This window comes from Durio zibethinus, chromosome 1 (assembly GCF_047325235.1).
Source record: "Durio zibethinus cultivar Kanyao isolate XHJ-2024 chromosome 1, ASM4732523v1, whole genome shotgun sequence".
Taxonomy (NCBI): Eukaryota; Viridiplantae; Streptophyta; class Magnoliopsida; order Malvales; family Malvaceae; genus Durio; species Durio zibethinus.
This window is the reverse complement of record NC_143162.1, coordinates 4,033,445-4,055,627: the sequence shown is the minus strand read 5'-3', so window position 1 is coordinate 4,055,627 and position 22,183 is coordinate 4,033,445. Positions and strand designations below refer to the sequence as shown.

General features: G+C 31.5%; 1 protein-coding gene across 2 annotated transcripts; it reads right to left on the bottom strand.

Annotated features, from left to right (window-relative positions):
* Positions 1–2,261: 2,261 nt before the first annotated feature.
* Positions 2,262–4,112, bottom strand: LOC111311750 (uncharacterized). 2 transcript variants are annotated; one of them, XM_022911421.2, is made up of 4 exons: positions 3,668–4,112; positions 2,910–3,020; positions 2,689–2,769; positions 2,262–2,575 (listed from the first exon to the last, which is right to left on the bottom strand). In XM_022911421.2, the coding sequence occupies exons 1-4, from the start codon at positions 3,914–3,916 to the stop codon at positions 2,501–2,503; spliced, it is 516 nt and encodes a 171-aa protein (XP_022767156.1). In that variant the 5' UTR covers positions 3,917–4,112; the 3' UTR covers positions 2,262–2,500. The 2 variants fall into 2 exon arrangements, with proteins under 2 accessions (XP_022767156.1, XP_089615730.1); XM_089759604.1 differs by having other exon boundaries at positions 2,262–2,585; positions 2,690–2,769; positions 3,668–4,078.
* Between the last annotated feature and the right edge of the window lie 18,071 nt (positions 4,113–22,183).

Sequence of the window (22,183 nt, the reverse complement as noted above, 5' to 3'; positions counted from 1 at the left end):
TAAAGGCAATTGTAGGCCAAACAGGCTAAAATCTCAATCCCGATCAAAGCCCAGCAGAAAAAGCAAGCCCAACAAACGGGTATTAAGAGATCAATTCTAACTTTGCTGGCGTCGTTGAAAGTTTGAAATTCCAGAGGTTTTGACACACTTTTATCTAAATGGTCATTCACTGATGCAAAAGTTAATGATTCTAATTTCCCAATCAACATTTCTTTTCTCACTTTCCGTCTATATTTCTTTTCTTTTTTTCCCAAACACTAATGAAAATACTTTTTCCTAAACCCCCCATTTCTAACAGGCAGATATTTCTTGAACGTTGGAACTCTCGCAAACCTTTACAAACCGATGGTACTTTGATGGTACTTGATCTACCAGCTAAAATCTCAAGTTCCATCCATGAACATGAAACCATAATTTTAGTATAATTTCTCATTAATAAACCTGCAGTTTTCAATATTCCAGCATCAGAAGTTTGAACTTTGACCAAAAACGTTCGGTGTCTCGTACCCCCAACGGTCAAATTTGCATTAACAATTAGTAGTTGTAGTTAACAAAGACACGCCAAAATGCCAGGTGGCTATTCTTTGTCAGGTTTCCAGGAAAGTTCAATTACGGTCTAGAGGATAATTGAACCAAGAAATGTAAAAGCTAGTTCTTGATAAGATCATAAGATGCTCTGCGCATAAAAGTGCAGCAGCTGCTGGTAACATCTTTTGCTTTTCTGCCATGGCTGAAAAAAAAAAAGAACTTGTTTGAGAATGTTGAATCATTGCTCTGATTAAACACAACCATATGATCACAAAGTAGGCGAAATTTACAGATGTCTTACCTCGAGTGTCGGCAAACCAAAAGGCCACCTCTTTTGTGTGATATTATTCCGTGGTAATATTTCGTCAAACCATGCGTAAATGATTCGGTTATTCCTTCTCTGACATTAGTTTGATTTGCCAAAAAAATTTCTATAATGTTTGCTATCAAAAGATTAGAATTTAAAAAAAAAAAAACTTAAAAGTAATTGCTTTGCACAAAATTTGAAAGAAAATTATGATTATTTCCCGGTTAAAACAGATTTCATTTCGGGATAAACAGAGGAAAGGCCTATGATGGGTTTTTTTTTCGGCCGAAGACCAAATGATACTGAATTGTTGATTGCAAGAAAAATGCTTCTTTTGATGTTAAGTGCACACAAAAATATGTGGTGAATGCGTTGGCAATTTCGTCAGCTGCCCATTTCAGAAAGAAACAGTGACTTTGGTAAGTAAAAAACAGAACCGTACAATCATGGACACAACCACCCACTAACTTACAACTTCCAAAACAATTCCTAGGCCAAAGCATTGCCGTGACAACTTTTGTCTGAAGAAATCAAATTTTAGTACGATGAACCTTTCAGATTTATCAAATAAAACCACGACAGTTGTTGATTTGGAATTTGGATCATATCCCAAGTCGAATAAATGCCTGATTTGACGGCTTGAACATCCATAAACAGAATCTAAAATGACTGGTAGAATGATTTTTTCACGTTTAATTTGCAAAATATCAATATAGGTCAAGCTTCCTATCTCCTCCGGTGACCCCCCCAATCCTTCCAAGTCGATGAAAGGATACGCTTGACCCCTGATGCAATGTCCATTATCAAAGAATCCTAGTCGTACAAACGATGACCCCACTACTCCAAACCCATGAAATGGATAGAACTCAATCCTGTTTGTGCGGTTGGAACAAGGCATGCACCTCTCTGCTTGAACAAATATCAACTCTCCTTGATGGTTATGTTCTTAGGACTTAAAGAGGTTCAAAATCATTAACTAATCTGCCAGAATATTTGAATATTGACCATGTTCTAAATCGGATATAATGATGAAGCTTCGGTTTGAAGAATCTAGATGGAGTGAATACCACTATATTGACCGCCCAAAAGTTTGAGGTACGGCAGCATCTACCAAGAATTCATTCACAAGAAACTTCAAGGAAGAAAAACATTTAACAATCATCGTTCACATCAAGCACAAATCTTTCAATAATAGTTTCACCAGTGACGGTTTTTAACAGGTAACAAATGCATACAAAATTCAATAGCAAATAGTTTTTCTTTGAAGCAGTTGTTACCAGAAATTTCAAGGGACTGCTCATGGGTATTATGGATTAATTTCATGAACACCACGGAATTTACAGAATGCAAGTTAAGGCCTTTCCAAGCCTTTTGTTTTGAAACAAAGTTCAAATTACAAAAACTTAAAAAAGTACAAAAAAAAAAGTACAAAAGATGAGCATTAGAAGTCCGAGAAGAAAATGCATTCGGGATGCCTTTAGTTACAAACCTGTTTATAGGGTATTTCCCTTTCTAAATCAGCTATCGTTCATCAAATGCTAATGAAACAAACAAAGACACCATACAATACACCAAACTGAAAACAGTAACACCCATATATAAATATCAAAGTCACCTTAAATACATCACACAGACCTAATCAGTTAAACAGCACTAAAGGCAGTATCAGTGTATGGAATCAATGTTCTTACTCAGCTCCTCCAGCTTCTTCATCCTTAGCCTCTCACTTTCGCTCACCAGCTGTTCAATCAATAAAAACAGATAACAACAAGGTGAGATCAGTCATCAGAAACAAGAAATTTACTTGCTTTGTATCTTTAAATTTGTTTCAACATTACTATATAAAAACTAACCTCCATCAATTTTGTGATTAGTTGTACTTTATCCTTGTTCTTTTCGTTAAATGCTTCAAGGGCTTCCTTGTACTCCCTTTCCTGTAACATGTTTCAATAATCCAAACTCAGTGGCATGATTGAATACCTCGCAGATGATAACATTGCTTTCAAGTAATTTGCAATATACAATAAAAAGTAATGGAAAGGTTCAATGGCCTCAAAGTTTGGTTAAGTTGTACCTTTTTCTGGCAGGTGTGCCCTAATGGCTTCAATTCTTTGTTAACTGCATCAATCTTCTTCCGGACCAGAGCAACTTCCTTCCTCATAGGATCTGCCAGTGCTTCAAGCTCCTGATAGATTTACATGGTTTTATTTTAAATGGGAAACAGTAGTAATAATATTATTATGATGTGGAAATAATAACTCCGGGGCTAAAATTATAAAAGCAAAAAAAAATAAAAAATCTTGTATTTTCTAAAATAGCAAACACTTTATAAGGCATCCTTGATCTATTAATTAATTGTTTTTGCAAAAAGATGTGAAGCCCCAAAATTAACTGACAATTTCCTTTTTATAATTAAAACTTTAACTGCAAACCTGACAGATAAAATGCTCCTAATTTCTTAAAGAAATGCCTTATAAGTACATCTTTTTCTTTCTACTGAACAATTTATGGGGAAACAAACTCCTTTTCACAAGGAAAATACATCAAAAGGCTAAGCCTGAAACACCCTCTTCTAGAATTTCTAATCCATGCTCAGATCATGAATTTTTGTCACTATTTGAGCCTCTAAACTCTGTATTTTGCAGAAATTGACCAAAAAATAACCAAAAGAAGTAAACTTGTTTCAAATCAAGAGCCTTAAAACATTAAAATTTCACCTATCCAAGTCAAGCAAGTAAAAAAACTAAGTCAATCAAGAAAAATTTTAGCTTAGAAAGTAAAGCTAACAGGGTTACAAGCAAAAACAAAGAAGGAATTTTTTTCCGAACAGACCTCACGAATCATGGCCAAACGTTTAGTTTCTTCTTCAACACGGCCTAACTGAAGCTGAACTTTTTCTCTAACCTCCATCTTCTTCCTCTCAATCTCCTCTTCTTTGGCTCTGAAAGAAGAAAGAGCAGACCTGGAGATCTCTTCATCTTCCTTAGACAAGTGACTGCTAAAGCTAAGACTCCCAGAGTTTTGAACCGTTAACTGGTTTTGCTGCTGAGGCTGCGGTTGTTGCTGCTCAGTCTGCATCATCTTGGCTAGCTCCAGCTTCTTCACCGAAAGAGAAAACAAAAACCCTTCTTTTGCCTTGAATTCCTCTCTTTATTATCTTCTTGCTCTTTTTTTTTTCTTTTTTTCTTTCTCTCTTTTGCTTTTGCTTTGAAATGATGGCTTGCGCTTCTCTTGCTCTCCCCCTTTCTTTTTCTCCTGTTGTGGACTGCTAATAAACAAGGATTATTTATTTATTTATTTTTATTAAGTAGTGTAACGCCAGCCAGCTTCGCTTTCTTTAGTGAACCAAGAGTTTACTATTGAAAAGATAAAGCGAAATTTTCTAAACATAATTCATAAAAAATAATAAAAACAAATAGAATATAATATAATTTAAATTTTGATAGAAATTATATACGAATTTAATAAAATAAAAAATTTTATGTTAAATATATTTAATATAAAATAAGAAAAATACAAATTATCAAATGATCAAATTTAAAAAACACAAAAAAAAAAAAAAAGCCGAATCTGTAGTGCCCCAACTGCCAACCACTAATAAAGATAGGAGAGGATTGAATTTCAACTTCGCTGAATGAAGAGTGTGTCCGCTGAAAATTTAAAACATTGTCTATAATCTACACAATAATAAATGAACTCCCCACATGGAAAAAACGCCTTCACAATTTCAAAAGTTGCACCCAAATCTTAGTACCCTAAAAAATACTACTAATACTTCAATTCAACCAAAGCAGAAAATTTTTTCATCTGAAAATGGCATTACTACTTTTACACTCATTTACTATCCTAGCATCTTGTTTTGCTTTCTTTTTTTGGTAAAAGAGTTGTTCTACCGTAAGATGCAAATGTATAGTTTCTCTAGTTTCTGTATAAGTTATATAGAAATTGCATACTACTTTACATTGTTAATAACATCACTTAATATCGGAGAAACAATTTTATTAAATGAGTAGTTGCAAGATTTCAATTTAATACCTTTTATTATAAAGGGAATAAATTTAAAGGAATCTTAAGATTCATTTGAAAGCCTTTAAAGAAAATGTTTGTGCCGAGCTCCGATCTTAGGTTTAGATTCTAAAAAGATGAAAAAAAGGATGGTTAAAGGCAAAGGTAAGAGGTGTTCTTTGCATTGATACTCCGATGCGCAAGTCAGAACAGATGAGATCGAAAAGAGAGTAATAAAGATAAATAAGAGTAGTCTGGACTTATCTTAATGGTGTCTAGTCCTTCATATTTATAGATAAGCAATGAGAGACCATTGAAGGACAACAAGGACAATGACGAGTTGATATGGCACTGGATGTGTCAAATCGATCTGATATATCAAGTTGACACAAATGACAGAATTACTCTTGGTTGTCTACTAAAAGCTTCTAACATGGAAAAAGATCACTATACCTTTTTGACCACCAAATATCCCTAATAATCTCCAAACAATTTAGACTGCTGAATGTATGATCGATGCACCCATTATAGGGTAGGTAGGCAAAAGGGAATGACGTGAAATTTGATTCTTCAAAGCCAACGTCTTAGAGGGGGATCGATATTAAGGGTCAACTAGATTTGAGTCATGGTCCGACCTTGTGGTTGTTTAATCTTATGCGTATGTCTTGGGTTAAGTGCACAACGACTTGAAAGTTGACGAAGTGATAATTGTTTGGAATGGTTTGAGGTTAATGTTAGAGTTCGTCTAGTCAACGTGAGACTTGTGTTTTATTTTAGGAGTTTGGATTCAAGTCTCTACTATGAACTCTGATGATTAATTAAACATTTGGTCTAACATGGGATTCATTTGGTTTGGTCGATCTGACCTAGGATTCATTCGATTTGATCGGTCTAACGGTATTAAATGAGGAAAGTGGTAGTCTAAGCGAGAAAATTTAAAGAAAAAAGATGAAAAACCATCTTCCTCTTTTCAATTTGACACATGGCATGGTCTGTTCCATTCATTTGATTTATGGTGAGGCTATATAAATTACTGTTGTGACTTTCATTTTTCACCTTTCTATTTTTTTTGCTCTCAGTCCAATTTGAATTTTTTGATCTTAAAAGCTTTTTGGCCTTAAAGTTTTTCTCTGTTTTCTTTGGTATGTATTCGTAACCATGTCTTCTAGTATAAGTTTTAAAGAGGCCAAGAGTTTCAGGATAGAACCTAAGGGAGGTCAGCTCAGGCAGGACGATAATAATATTTTGGTTTAACTCGATGTCCAAGAAAGGTAACGACAAAATGAAGAAAATGTTCGAGTAAGAGAAGAATGGGTCTTAAGCACAAAAGAACTGTGTGTTCAGATAGACTTGGACCTACAAAATCCACCACATTTTCTTATCTTTTAAGTCAGTTTATCTTTTATAGCCGACCTTTTTTTATTTTTGATTGTTTACTTTTTTGGAGTTCAGTCATCAATTTTCTTCTACTTCTGCTCTTCCACCTATCGATGCTCCCATTGTCACTTTTATTCCTCTTAGTTAGTTCTTGTTGAAATCACTTCTTGATATCTACCTTGTCTTTCTCCTCCTAAAGTTAAGTTACTCTCAGCCATGGTTCAACCTTGGAATCCTGCTCTTGCTCAAGAGTTAGAGTTTCTTAACATTGAAGATTTAGGGATAATGAGGGCTTTAGAAAGGGATAGAAGGAAATGAATACCTTAACTGGGGAAAATGACAGCATTGAGAGAAATCTAGTGGAGAAATATAAATTGGCCGAGGTCATTGTGTATACTCCCTGTGACCTCAATATGATCCCTAAGGACGTGATGAGTGAATTGAAGATTAGGGTAAATATTAAAGACTATCCTAACATGTGTTCAGCTCATCACGTTCTCTTTCTAGCAACAACCTTCATTTTTTTCTAGAGAAAGGTATAATATAATAATGTCGAACTCTTCGGACCAAATCGCTGATAAATTAGAGCCACATATACTTTATGTATATTGAGATTCTTTCATGGCTGAGGTTTTCATTTTACTTTTGTTTGTTTCAATTTTTAATTCTTACAATTTAACTATACTCAACTCATTCCTAACTTTGTTCGGTACATAATTGCTCTCATCATTCTTTGTTAATATCTACAATTTTTTTTTCTCTCTTTCTATTCAGGGAATTCTTATCTATTAAAATACATTCCAGTGATAAGAAATGGTATTATATAACAGCTCGGTCTAATAAATTTTTTTTTGCCAATTATTTGAGCTTAACAAAGAATTGGAAGCTATTCTTTTTTTTGTTTTCAATAATAAAAAATAAATAAAGATAACTAACCAGAGGTCAAGGTCACTATCGAGGTTGAGGTTTGGGAAATAAGAAGTGTGCCTAACATTTTTGTGGATACACTGATGGCTTTCTTCATTCTGAATCTATTAGATCGAGATAAAAAAATAAAATACACCCGTATAGGGAAGCTTGTTATTGATACTCACAAGCTGACCTCTCCTAAAGAAATAAACGAGACGAAATATTGGGGTATGTTTAAAGTAATCTAGTAGGATTTTATTTTGACCTGATTTTTATTTAACTATTAGCTTGATTTTATAAAAATGTCCACCAATGATGACTTTGACTTCATCTTGTACCAACACACCCTCAAACCCAAAAAAGGTAAAAAAATTCAGCTCGAGACTTCATCTTGTGGGGTGATAAAGTTGTCAATCCTTCAATGCAGTGCTCTCTAACAGCCCAAAAGATGAAAGTCAAAGTTGGTCGAGATCTCTTTTTTGCATAAGTACCCCTTCTACCAAAAGATCAAAAGTGAATGTCTCATCCTTCACTTTAGAAAACCCTGAAGCCAGGGTACTAAAATCTTGTTTGGAGATGATCTCTACAAGATTGGAGTATGATCTTATAAATGATCCCACCAAGAACCTCAACATGGCAAGGAGGTTTTGCAAGGTTACGATCCCTCTTCTTGGTAAGTATTGCTTGACTTTAGCTTGGTTTTATAATTATTATTCATTTGTTAAGTTTGAGTTTGTTTTATGCAGTCCAAAAGAAATTCCCCGTTCAACCTCTAGACAACACTAGTCAAGCCTTCCATCACGCTTACCTTGTTATAACCCATCTCCTTAGGGTAAAAAAAAATATGGCTATCCTAATCGAGAAATATAAGAAGAGCTCAAATGCACTACACAGTGTCAGGTCTAGTCTCAGTGTGTCTTATAAAAAAGAAGTTCAGTAGAGAAAAATGAATAATGAGTTAACGATGAAGTTGAAAGTTATTCTGGTTGATAAGGTCTCAATTGATTCAATGAGAGAACAGGCTAAGCTCAAGCTCAATGATACTTAAGTTAGGATAACAAAGCTGTGGTCTGAGCTAGAGGCCAAAGAAAAAGAAAGAGAATATCTGAAGAAACAGGCTATCAATGAGTTTAAAACTTTTAATGAATTTCTCTAACTAAAGGTGGAGTTCTTCAAGAAAAATGTGCTTGGTGCCTTTAGCCTGGCAAAAAATGAGGTGCAATTTAAGTTTTCTCACCTCAACCTCGATATTTTTTATATTGATATCAATAACATCAGATCAAGACCTCTTTCAAATTAGCCTAAGAATGAAAAAAAAAAAAAGAAGAGATGGACAATGATGAGGCCATGGATGCCGAGTTTAAGGTAGCTCTGAGGCTTGAGCACGAAGTGAATGAGGCTAAAGAGGTTGAGGTTGTTGCTACTACTTTTGCTAATAAAGATACTGTTGCTACCGTTAATGTTGGTGTTATTGACACATGATTCTTTTTTTTAATTTTTTTATTTTTAACTATTATAAATTTTCTAATGTATGAGGTCAGTTTTTGTAATAACCTTTCATAGGAATGATCTACTTGACAAACTATTTGTTAACATCTTTTGTTATTAATAGAAAATTAAATAAAAATTTTTGTTCTGTTCAGTTCAGTCCAAGCTTCAACTCAGTTTTGTTATTATAGTTTTTTCTTTATTTGTACAAATTTAAACATGATTAATTAAAGAAGCTTAAGCCCAGTTAAATGAATTGAGGATTTACTTAATCATTCAAATTAAATTAACTTATAATCTATCTAAATTCTAAAAAAGATTTTGTTTTATCGGTTAGGCATGAGCTCATTGAATGTAATTTGGTTTTTGTGTTTAAGTACAAATTACAAGTGTGAGCTCAATTTAGACTGAGCTATTGGTAATAGATTTTTAAATTATTTACATTTCATGTCCTTGGGATAACGTTGCCATTCATATCTTGCACTTTGTAAGTTACGTCATGAACGATCTCTTTAATTACATATGGTCATTCCTAGGTTGGTGCTAATTTGCTACTTCGATCATTTACTTTTGAGACTTTAACTTTTTTAAGTACCAAATTACCTTTCTCGATGTACTTATGTTAAACCCTTTTATTATAATAACTGGACACTTTTTGTTGATAAGCTGTTATCTGTATTAGGGTTATGTCTTTCTTTTTTTTGACAATGTCTAGGTCAATCCTAAGCGTTTTTTCGTTTCTTTCTTCTAACCTTAGTTCAACCTTCAAGCTCAAAAGGTCGATCTTAACAGGTACTATAGCTTCTATTTCAAATGCCAGGTGGAATGGAATTTCACCTTTTGGTACCTTTATAGTTATTTTCAGGGCCCATAGCACTTTCAGTAGCTTGTAGGCCTACTTCTCATTTGCTACGTCTAGTCTCTTCCTTAAAGGCTTTTAATATAATCTTATTTGTCACTTCGACTTATCCATTGGACTAAGGGTGAGCGATCGACGTAAATCTCATGTCGATGTGGAAGTTTAAATACCACTCATTGAACCTTGAGTTTTTAAAATATTTGGCATTATTCATTATTATGGACCAAGGTAAGTTAAATCTATCGACTATATTCTTTTACACAAACTTCTCCACTTAGGCCTCTATAGTAATGGCTAAGGCCTCGATTTCAAGCTATTTCGTGAAGTAATCTACTGCTATAAAGACAAATCTCTGGTGACTTATTACTATGGTGATTGGTTCGAGGACATTTATTTCACACTACATGAAGGATCACAAAATGATGATAGGGGTGAGCCCAGTTAAAAAGAGATGTTGCACGTGAATAAACCTCTGACACGTATCACATTTTTTCACCAATTCAGTTACATCCCTTCTAATAGTAGGCCAATAATAACGTTGTCTAAGCACTTTATAAGCTAATGGTCGAGGTTCAAAATGGCTGCCACATATTTTTTATGGATTTTTTACAAGATATAATATACTTATTTCTCATCAACACATCTTAAATAAGATAGACTATGAAACCTTTTTCATCAATGCCTTAGTTCGGATTCTATTTTCGAGTAGTGCTTTCATGGTTAAGTATGCCTTGATTGGCATCATCCATGCTTTTTTTTCTATGATCTGACCTATGAGCTTTTCTTCGGTACCTTTATGTACCAACTCTTCTACCAATACTTGATATGGACTTTCTATTGTTATTCTTGAAGCCAAGTTAGATAAAAAATTTGCTAATGAATTTTTTAACTTCGATATTTTCTTTACCTTGGCCTTGGTAAAACCGGCCACCAAGGCCAGTGCTTTATCTAGGTATTTTTTGGATTTTTTCTTTTTGAGCTTTAAACTCTATATTGATTTGGTCGATCATTAACTAAGAGTCACTATATACAGTTATATGTTAAACATTCAACTTGATTACTAATCTTAGACTAGCTATCAGTGTCTTATACTCTGCTTCATTATTAGATGCCCTAAATTTAAATATCATGGTGTATAGATACTATCATCTTTATAGACTTATTAGAATAAGGCTGACTTTTTCGTTGTGGTTTGTGACTTATCCATCAACATAAAGCTTCTAATTTTCCTCTTTCAAGGTTTTTTTCTTTTCCTTAGGTTATCTTTCAAGGTAGGTCGAGGTGAGCTATAAAATGAAGTCCTCTAGTATTGAAGATTTCATGGTCGACCTAGGTAGTATATGCAAGTCAAACTTGTTGAGCTCTACTACCTATTTAATTAGCCTTTCTAATATTTTTAGCTTTTGTAAAACCTATTGTAATGGTTGGTTGGTCAGCATGTAGATTGCATGGGCTTAAAAATACAACCTGAGTTTCTTAACTGAAGTGACAATTACGTAAGCTAGTTTTTCTATGTCGCTATAGTTGATTTTTGGCCCTGTCAATACTTTGCTCACAAAATAGATCTATCTTTATCTCCTCTCTTATTCTTAGATCAGGATTGAGTTGACAATCTGGTCTGTGGTGGCCATGTATAAGTATAAGATCTCATTGGATCTTAGCTTAAATAGAATAGGTAGAGAGAATAAGAATTTTTTAAGTTTTTCAAAAGCTTTTTGACATTGAAGAATCCACCTAAAGTTTGAGATATTTTTGAGAAATTTGAACAATAGTAAACATCATTTTGCTGACTTGGATATGAATCAACTCAGGGTGGTTATTCTACCAGTTAACCTTTATGCTTCTTTTACTGAAGTCAGTGCCTTTATGTTTAGAATTGCCTAAACCTTTTTTAGGTTCGTCTTTATCCTTGTTTTATTGATCATGTAACTAAAAAACTTACCCAACATGACCTCGAAGGCATATTTGCTCCGATTAAACTTCATATTATATTTTTTCAAGGTATTAAAAGTCTCTTTAAGGTTTTCTAAATGCTCAGTCAAGCTCTTGCTTTTGATTATCATGTCATCCACATATACTTTCATGTTACGGTTGATCTGATTTTTAAACACTTTATTTAGCAACCTTTGGTAGGTAACCCTTGTATTATTCAATCCGAATGACATTATCTTATAACAGTAAAGGCCTTTCTTAGTAATAAATATTATATTTTCCTCATTTTCCTTTAACATTTTAATTTGATTATAAACATAATAGGCATCCACGAAGCTGAGAATGCCATGCTAGGTACTATCATCCACTAGTCGATTAATACTAGAAAGAGAAAAGTTATATTTTATGCATGTTTTGTTTAGGTTGGTAAAGTCAACACACATATTTTATTTTTTACTATACTTTTTGACCCTGACAACGTTGACTATCCACTCAAGGTAATAGACCTTTCTGATAAAGCCTGCTTGTAGTAATTTATCGATCTCTTACTTGATGGCCCTTTATTTTTTAAGGTAAAGGTTTTTTTCTTCTATCGAATCGATTTTACTTCAAGATTAATATATAACCTATGGACCATCACTTCGATATCAATCTCGAGCATATTAGATGATGTCCAGGCAAATAGGTAAGTATTATCTCTTAAAAGTTGAATTAACTAATCTCTATATTGAAGTTTGATTCCAATTTTTATATGTTTTTCAGGGACACTATCCTAGAATAGTATAGCTACCAAATCCTAGGTCGGCTTAGGTCAACTTTTTTTTTAGTCTGATTTTTGATCAATTATTTCTTTTTATTTAGTTAGGTCAAGATCATTTTTTGAGAAAATAGATCCTAACGTGATGATCAATATGTTGTTAATGACTTGTTGAATATATATGTCATGAAATTGATATGTATTTTTCATTTTATATTGTATTTTGGCTGGCCTATTTGCTCAATCTAAATGACATGTAATTATTCACGTCAGCTTAAAAGCTCGGTTGTCTTTAGAGTTACCTTAAAATTTTTAAAAAATAGTATAAAAGTTTTTTTTACTAGAGTTTAAAAGCTTAAAGTGGCTTAAAAATGTGCTTTTGTAAAGACGATCTTACATTTTATGTTCTTGTTTATGGCTTCTTATTTCTTGTTGACCTTCGCTATCTACCTTTTTTCAATGCTTTTATTCTCGATCGAGCTTTCAGTTTATTTTTCAATCTTTTATTTTATTGTGGTGACATAACACTATCGTGCTGTAGACTAGTCTTCCCTTACTTTTCTAACTCCATTGAGTGTTAAAAATTTCACTTTCAGATGAGGAGCTAAGCCTATAAGCCGTATAACATATTAGCTAGGTCAACCTAATATCATATTATAGGTTGATGGGATATCGACAACCATAAATTCTATAACTGAGGTGATAGTCTTTGGTTTTATCCCTAAAAAAATTAGTAGCTTGATTATTCTTTTCATAAATACCTATTCATTTCCAAATTCCATTAAGGCTGTAGTGATCAATTTTAGCTGGCTTTCATTAATTCTCATTTTTTATGGTACTGTAGTATATGACATTGATTGAGCTCTTATTATTAAATAGGATTATCTTGACTACATAGTTATATACTACAGTCGTGATCACTATAATGTCATCATATGGGTGCAGGGTTCTTTTAAAATCTTTTGAACTGAATGAGATTAACTCATCTTTCCAATCTTTTTCTCTCTTTATTGAGGTACCTATTGCCATGACCATTCATAGATTGAATTTCTTTTGGCTGGGGTGGAACTACCTTTAGTGATCATATTTATCACTCTGATGATCAACCCGTTGTTATCAGTTCAGACCTCTTCTTGAATTGGTTCATCTCATTAGATTTCTTTTCTTTCATTTTTTAGCCTTATTTCTCTACTCCCGATGGGATCTCTTCGACCTTATTTTTAGTCCGCTTTAGGTTGGCCCTATCTTCGTTGTTCTACAAATCTTTTCAATTAACTTCTTTTTATCAGGGTTTCGATCTCATTTTTCAAGTTGATGCAATCTTGAATATTATGGCCTATATCAATATGAAAGATACATCTTTTAGTTGGATCTCTCATTGTGTTCTGTCTTAATGGTTTCGATCATATGAGGTTAAAATTTCTTTCAATTTACATCAAAATACTCTTTCAAAAGGTATTTAATGCAGTGTAGTTATTTTTTTCACTGAGACTTCTAGCCCTATGTCATTTTTTTCTTGGGGAAGGATAATAGAAATCTTTACTTTTTTTACGATCGATAAAGGGAGATGAGCCTCCCATACCTAAATCATTGAAGAAAAGGGATGAGCCTCTCTTATCTTGATTATTTTTTACTGTAACTTCGGCATTTGTATATTTTTCAACTATCAATAAGACGTCAACCAAAGTTTTAGATGGTTCTAATGACAAGGTTAGCTTCAGATGGTACTCTCTGTCATTGAGTCCACTTGTCAAGGTGACCACAACGATCGTTTATTCTAGATCTTTAACCTATAGAGCCTCTGCATTAAAATACATGACATAGCTCTTCAATGATTCACTATGACCTTGGTGGATAGACATCAAACTTAAAATTATCTTCTTCACTTTTTGGCTATTTACAAATTAAACAGAAAAGAATGGCAGAGCTATTTGAATATCGTAATTGACCTCAGTTCTAGGCTACTATACCAAAATTGAGTTGTGCCTTTCATAGTGGTAGCCAGGCTTTTGTATATCAGGGCTTCGTCGTCACCCTATATCATCATGTTAGTCTTATAAAGTTTCAAACGATTAAAAAAGTAAGAAGTATTATCGTAAGTTTCCAAGGTCAACATTTTGAACCCCTTGGGAGGTATGACTCTATCGATTTCTTCAGTGAAAGGCAAAGTCTCTAGGAACTTAAGCTCATTTTCAAATGCCACTGCTTTTACTTTCAGCTCTTTTTCTATGGCCTACATTCGAGTTTCCAAATCCTTCTTTGGTTGGGGTTTATCTATTTGGATTTTTGGGTTGTGGCATGTGTCGAATTGTGACTAGGGTAATGGCAAACTTAAGTGTTATGCTCTTTTTCTCTGAAGGTCGAGAAGGCTTTTAGCTCTTCATAGCTTAGTTATCTTATCACGGTTCCTTAGCCAAGGGTGATTAGGTCAGACATTTTTAAAATTTATGGTGGGGTTATGGTTTGTAATGTCAGACTGACCTGACATGTCAAGTCTGCACAAATGATAGAATTATCCTAAGTTGTCTACTGAAGACTTCTAATATGAAAAAAGACCTCATATCCTTTTGATCACCAAATATCCTTGATAGAAAGAATTTTTAACGCATCAAAATTTTAAAATGACACTAATCTTTATGGGTTCAATGATGAAATAATATTTCGATTAAATGAGAAAGAGATTCTCGCATCGTGCTTTCAAATGAAACTTTAACCTATTTTACTGTTCCATCGCACTTAAATCTCTCAATCCAATTATAAACAAACATCTAAAAAAGTGCAAAAAAAAAAAAAGGAAAATGAAACAGAAAAACAAGTGTAGAATACTAAATGATTGCCTTTTTCTTTCTAAAATTTTAGCACTTGCTTGTTTCTTACCTCTGTACCAAAATCAGAACTTGTTTAAGCGTGCAAATGGTACCATTCTTGGCAAGAATATGTAGTTTTCTTATTTCGTAGGTTGACGGGCAACTTCAACTAACTATTATAGCTGTTTCATCCACATAGGATGACTCACACAAGCACTTTAAACAATTTTCTTTTTTAAGAATGAATTTAACTATATACATTTAAAGAAAAAATTGCATTTTTGCATGCATGTTGATGTTTTTAACGAAATTGATTTTTCACTTAATCATTTTCGTTAGGATGTATTAGTGTAAAATGTCCTTGATCATGACATTGATTTTTTTTTTTCTTTTCATTTTTTATGTGTAATTGAAGCTATTAAAAAAACAATGATATGGGTAATAGTAAAACTTCTAATTATGCTAGAATAATATTTTTGCCATCAAATTCAACAGCTGGTGTTATGGTTTTCAGTGTCAAAAACCGCCAATAATGAAGTACTCTACCCAGCCTAGAATCATCTTGAAAAGGTATGTTTAAATTCTAGCTGTTGAAAAGAGTTAAGGCTATCAATTATTATCATTTCTAAAATTCTATAAAGGTTAAATTCAGCCCTTTTATACTCCTTTCGTAGGGTTGTGGGAAATATTTTTATTGCGTAACAATTTTATTTTATGAATGAATTTTTATCGTATGAAATCTCTTGAATGCTTTTAAATATCATTTCATTTCTAATTATCATCTTGATAGAAATTAGTACTAGTACTAAATTCCTAGATTTCAAACCAAAATTTATGAAGATGAACAAAAAAGTTGGTATTGTGTTAGATCATTGATAATTAAGATACCTATATTTTCCAGCTTAATGTACATGTGTAGGGCATAAAAATAGAAGTTTAACAGCGAAGATGCGGCCATTCCCTCCCTAACTACTCGAAGAGTGGCTAGTTTAAATGAAAGGTTTGGTAAGGGGTGGATCAGAAAAAGCTTACCAACAAAAAACCACACCAAATAAAATTAAAGCCGTAAGTGCAAAGGCATTAGTTAATTAGGAGAGAAATGGCCATTGGCGGCAGCTTAACTAACCTTTTGACAAATATCACCAACTTTCCACTCTGGACCTTCAATGCAAGAATCTCCTCTTTTAATCTTTTCTCTTTTGTTTATTTCTTTTTAATTTTGGACTTTTTCTCTAAATAATTTACCAATTTGTTTCTAATTTAAATATTTATATAATATCTGTGATTTTGCTATAATAAATTGGCATGATTGAGTCATGGTTGTACTTTAAAATATTCCAAAATCACATAATCACTGGGCTAATGGATTTCTACCTTTTTCTCTTTGTTTCCTCTCTATGGGAAGATGGAATTCAAAGTTCAAACAAAAACAATTTTCATTTTCCATGAAAGCAAACAAAACAAAACAAAAAAAGCAAAAGGGCAAAAGGCCGTTCAAGTTAAACGGTCAGGATCATGGGATCAAACCGATTTGGGCCTAGGAATCTCCTGGTGGGTCCATCCAACGTTGGCCATTGAAAGCGCATCACCCATTTGCGTCACTGGCGTGCAGTCCCAATAACTTTTTTTTTTTAAATTTTGATTTTAAATTAATTAATTTAATAGTATTAATAATAAAAAAGTATGGTCAAGATGGTCACTTACACCTAATGCCAGCATAAGCATTTTGGGTAACGGCGTGTTTGGAGTACCAAACATTTGCTGTCAGACCCAAATTTTTTATATTTATTTTCTGGCAGGGAATGAAACATTTTTGGTCTGAGAAAATCTCTAACACATCAATGTCTTGAAGTTTTCTAGGAGCATGTACCTTTCTCCTCGGAATCACGTCAAGTGGGGTTACAGTTATGGCCATGTCCAACTGCATCCCTTAGATTCTCAACCCAGACTTATTTTGATTGGCTTTTTGGTGTTAAATTTAGTATTTGTTTTGTCATTCTGTAATCTGTGTATCTTTAGCAAATTTAACATTGCTTTAGCATCATGATTTAGTATTGGGAGGATGAATGACCTGATTTTACTAGTTCAATTGTTATGAGGGATGCTTCTGTTTAATCAATAAAATCTACCATTTTATTTCCAAAAATATAATCCCATAAAAAGCAATATTAATTCCCAAGAATAAAATGCTTTATTCTCGAACCTTAAAAGATCTATTTTTTAACTACTTTAAACATTTCATTTTCATCTACGCCCTCCAAGTCCATATAGATACTTAATGATTAGGTTATATTTTAAGTGGGAATTTTTACTAATATAATTGAGATTTTCATTTTTACTATCCTCAATCTGATAGGAATATAATCAAGTTGAGCCAAATCAATATAATATAAAATTTAAGTTCAAGTTTAACTCAAAATTTATTATTCTAAACTTAATTTAAACTTAATCAAGTTTTAAATTTTAAGTTTGAACTTAACTCAAAATAAAAGTCAAACTACTATAATTCGTTCGATTAGACTCGTTTATCAAATAAAAATGAGTTCGATTCCCATACTTGACTTCAAGTTTAATTATTTATATTCAAACTCGAATTCAAATTCAAATTCATATATATATATATATAAATATGTAAAATAATAATTTTTAATTAAAATATAAAAACTTAATTAAACTCACAAATTACTAGAGCCAAACATTAAGAAGTTTGAACCCGACTCGCTTAATAAATCGAGTTATTCGAGCTCGACTCCACAATAATCAAACTAAATTTAAATTTTATCCTAACCAAACCCAAATAACTTGTAAATATTAATATATCATTTTCTCTCTTACTCAAGCATTTATGATTATTTATATAGCGCATGTGCTACTTTTATTAAGAATAAACTTCTAATAGCACACATGTACTATTCATTATGAATAAAAATTTAACTCAATCTTAATTATATGTAAATGTACTCACAGATTTAGTTACACTTTACTTAACTCATAGCTCAACAAATTTAATTATGTTTGATCCAGTATGCATTCATTTAGAATAAAAATGGTGAACTTTTTTTTTTTTTAAGAAAATAAAAATGAATATATGAAAATAATATGATACCCTAATTTCATATCGGGAGATTTTAAAAATTTATTATGATATATAAGTAGAGATTTAAACTCAAATTTGTTAGGTGCTTTTTGTAGGATAAAATCGTAAGATTTTTTTTTATCAAAGTAGATAATATCTCGCAGGTTGAATGATGTTCTTCACAAATAATATCAGAGTGATAACTAGTCAAACAAAGCTAAGTGCTACATGATAGAAGACATTTCTAAAATCTTAATATCTAATCTGATCTTGGTTATGTAGTTCTGTGTGGGGTGTGAGTAATTTATTTGTGTTTTGTATTAAGATTGATAGAGATTTTGAGATCCATTATGATAAAATCGTGAGAATTTTGAATTAAAGTAAATAATATTTTATAAGTTAGATGTGAATCTTCATAAATAATTAGATATACATAAGTAACCATAGGCATTTTGAGGAAAAAGTAGAAAATTTTGGATGAACTTCTTTACAAATTTAATTGGAACTTCTTTAAAATTACTAACTATAATGCATTTAATACAAGTTGTATTTTGTTGAACTTGAACCCATAATGTTAAGCGCTTACTTTTTTATAAATGTGAAGAAAGTAACACGAAGAAAATGTAAATAGCACTCTTTCATTGTTTTCGGTATGATAAATGCTCTTAATTAGTAAGAGGACTTTTAAAATTCAACAAAATACTTTTAATGCACCAAACTTGATGTTTAAATTGTAAAGATGTGCACGTGATGGGCCATCTTAAAATTAGGATCACAAACTATTCATACAGGATCGATCTTGAAACTTTTAAACTATGAATCACTCCAAAAAAAAAAACATTTATTAAATAAAATCTAAATAAATATTTGATAATCATATAGCCCGCACTAAAGAAGTCGTAAGTGTTTGAGTTTCACAGTTGATTATCTATAATATTGGCCCAAATACTTTTTCTTTGCTTCTTCAGCAAGGTAGCTAATATGGACATTTATGTTACGACACCCAAAAACTATCCGTCATTGCTTGTCCCTTTTCTTGCGCTTTTTCCTTCTTTGAAGAACAAAGAAATCTTTAACCTATTCAATGTTTTTAACTTCTTTTTATAACAATATTGTAGAAATTTAATAGTCTATTTATTTCTATGAGCATATTAATAATCCAAGTTGCTAATTGGAATCCCTTTTTCTTTACTTTTTTTTTTCTTTTCATTGAGCCAAATCTTATATGTATCTCAGTCATTTTCAATATACACATTTCCATCACATTTAGGATTAAAAAAAAAGAAAAAAAAAAAAAGAAAAGAGAAGCAACAAATAGAGCACAATACATAGAAAACAAAATTGGAACCTTTTTTTTAAATGCCAAAATGGTTTTGCTTCCTCTTTGGAATTTCAATTAAAAACTTGTCGTTCACGAGAAGCTCATCGTAATTAATTTTCTTTAGGTCTTTATGCCTTTGTCGTTTGGTGCCCAACGATGGGGTTTTGGCCTTTGGAAGAGTCACTACCCTTATTTTTGTTGTCATGCAAACAGTCCCAACTTCTCCAGCTGGTTTTGATTGTAACCTTAGTTGCAAACGTACATTCTTAAAATCGCTTGTTTACTCCTCGATTCGGCTGTTCTTTTCTTTCCATTTTACTTATTTCTGGTTGCAAACACAAAACAGTTGGCTGATGCCTTTCTTTGTTTATTTTTTCCCTTTTGTCTTTGAGACCTATTCTCCGTCAACTTTAGTTTTTATGCGGGCAGGGCATTATTCTATATTTATCTGGTTCTGGTCAACCCATATGCCATAACCATTCGGAAAATGGGTTGTTTATTTGGCCGGCTTTTTCTTTTTTTTTTTTAATTGACTGATTTATTCGTTTAACTAAATTAATAATTGTTTATATGAATATAATATTTTATTATAATTGTAACTCCTTTCTACTTTTAACTTCATAAAATATATATAATTATAATCAAATAATTTTGAATTCAAAATTTAACTTAATTGATTTATATAATTAAATTTAAAAGATACATTTAGTAAATCTAAGTTTTAAATCCTAATATTTGTAATATCTTCTCTTATCTCCAACTTACCACCTTTTCGTAAAAAAAAAAAAAAAAAAACTAAGATATGTAACATATTAGTACATTTTATAATAATAGATTAGTGAACAATTTATCATAAACTTGGACGAAAATCCTCACATAATAGACTCAAATCAAGACCTAAAAAGTTTCAAAATCTCTTCCTTATCATTGAGAATAAGCTTCATGAACCTTTATTTATTTTGAGGTACATCAAGTTCAGATGCTATTTAATTAAGGACTGACCAATGTATGGGAAGGAGCTTTAGATTTGTTTATCCTGACCCCAACCACTTCTTCGGTCTTTAGAATGTGCTTTGCTTGTCCTGCAGTACAATATAGTTTCTTTTTTTTTTTTTTTTTGGGTAATAATATGCTCTTGGCAGTTCCTCAGAGTCCAAAAATGAACATAAGGGCCTTTTTGAAGCTCAAACTAAAGTCGATAAAAGATCTGATAGTCACTTTTTGAGACATTTTTTTTTTATGATTGGCAAGAACATGAAAATGCCGGATCAAATGTAAGCCCGATGAATTGTGCAACATGCCTCTATTTCACCTCGTCGGATGCGTCGTTGAAGCTGTCACAGGTGATGGAGACCAACTGGGCCCCCGAGACAGAAAAGGGGATCAGAAAATTTTGAATTGGGCCGTAGGATGGCCTAAAAACCAGGTGGTTTCGCTGGCGCCTGGCAGGACCTTTTGTGAAGCGTTAAAACCGTAATCATCGTAATTTTAAATACGATACAATAATACAATAAAAAATAATATAAAAATTTATGTATATATTTTTAAAAAATATATTTTATATTTATTTATATCAACACATTTTGATATAACATAATTTGTATTATATATATATATATATTAACACGCTTAAACAAGTGACATAACATAAATTATTTATTTAATTTAATTTTATCATATAAGTATACATTTAACATATTTAAAACATTTAACATGTTTAACTCATTAACATATTTTTCATATTTATTTTCATTTAATATGAATATATAAAGATTTTTTTAATTTTTAATTTTTAATTTTTTAATTATAATATTTAATTAGCTATTAATATCATATAAAAATTATTTTAAACATTTAATTATGATATTTATTTAATAATTATTATAAAATTATTTTTTACATTAATAATATAAATACAATATAAATAATAATATTAGTCTTATATATATTATTATTTTATTCTTTAATCTTTAATAGTTTATTATTTTAAATTTAACACTAAAAATTAATATAGTTATGTAATATATATTAAAATTTAAATACATATTAAATGGGTATTAAATTTTTTTAATATATAAGTATTTTTTTCTATTATTAAAATATCAAATTTATTAAATTGTAAGTAATGAATAGTTTATAGTCATTTATTATTTTAATCATATTTTTATATATATTTGTATTAATCATATTTATTTATATATATATTAATATTAATCATGTGTATTCATTTAAATCTATATTATTAATATTTATTCTTATCATATTTAAATAAATAAATTATACATATATTAATCAAATCATATTATATATATAACACAAATAATAAATATATCATCGTATTTATATTTAAAATTTAAATATATTTTATAATTAATATCATGTTCATATTTTAATTATTCACATTATTACGTATTAAACATAATTCGAGGCACGATACGGAAATTTAACTTGCCGTACATCACCCTACAGGCGTTGTGTCAGTTGCCCATGCGTTATGCGCGTGAATTTAAAGGTAAATGCTCTATTATTTTTCTTGTAACTTTAACCGTTTTAGACACTCCAAACACCTATCCCTGTAATTTGCTTTCTCTGTTTTTACTTTTATTGCATCGAATTTACCGTATGATGTTTTAGTTCTTAATTGTAACATTAGCTGACAGATGTTACCGTCAGCTTTAAAAAGGTTTCCTTGATAATGAGTTTTAAGGAAAAACATGCACTTCGATTCACAATTTGTTGCAGAACATGCTGAAGAGGTGACTGGGTTTCAATGCAAATGTCAGTTTTAACAGGTTTTTCTAGCAGGCCCCAAGCAAA

Coding starts and splice junctions, on each gene's coding strand:
- LOC111311750 (XM_089759604.1), bottom strand. CDS start 3,916: ATGATGCAGACTGAGCAGCAACAACCGCAGCCTCAGCAGCAAAACCAG. Junction 3,021..3,667: donor GTTTGGCCATGATTCGTGAG/GTCTGTTCGGAA, acceptor TAAATCTATCAG/GAGCTTGAAGCACTGGCAGA. Junction 2,586..2,689: donor CTAATCACAAAATTGATGGA/GGTTAGTTTTTA, acceptor TCTGTTTTTATT/GATTGAACAGCTGGTGAGCG.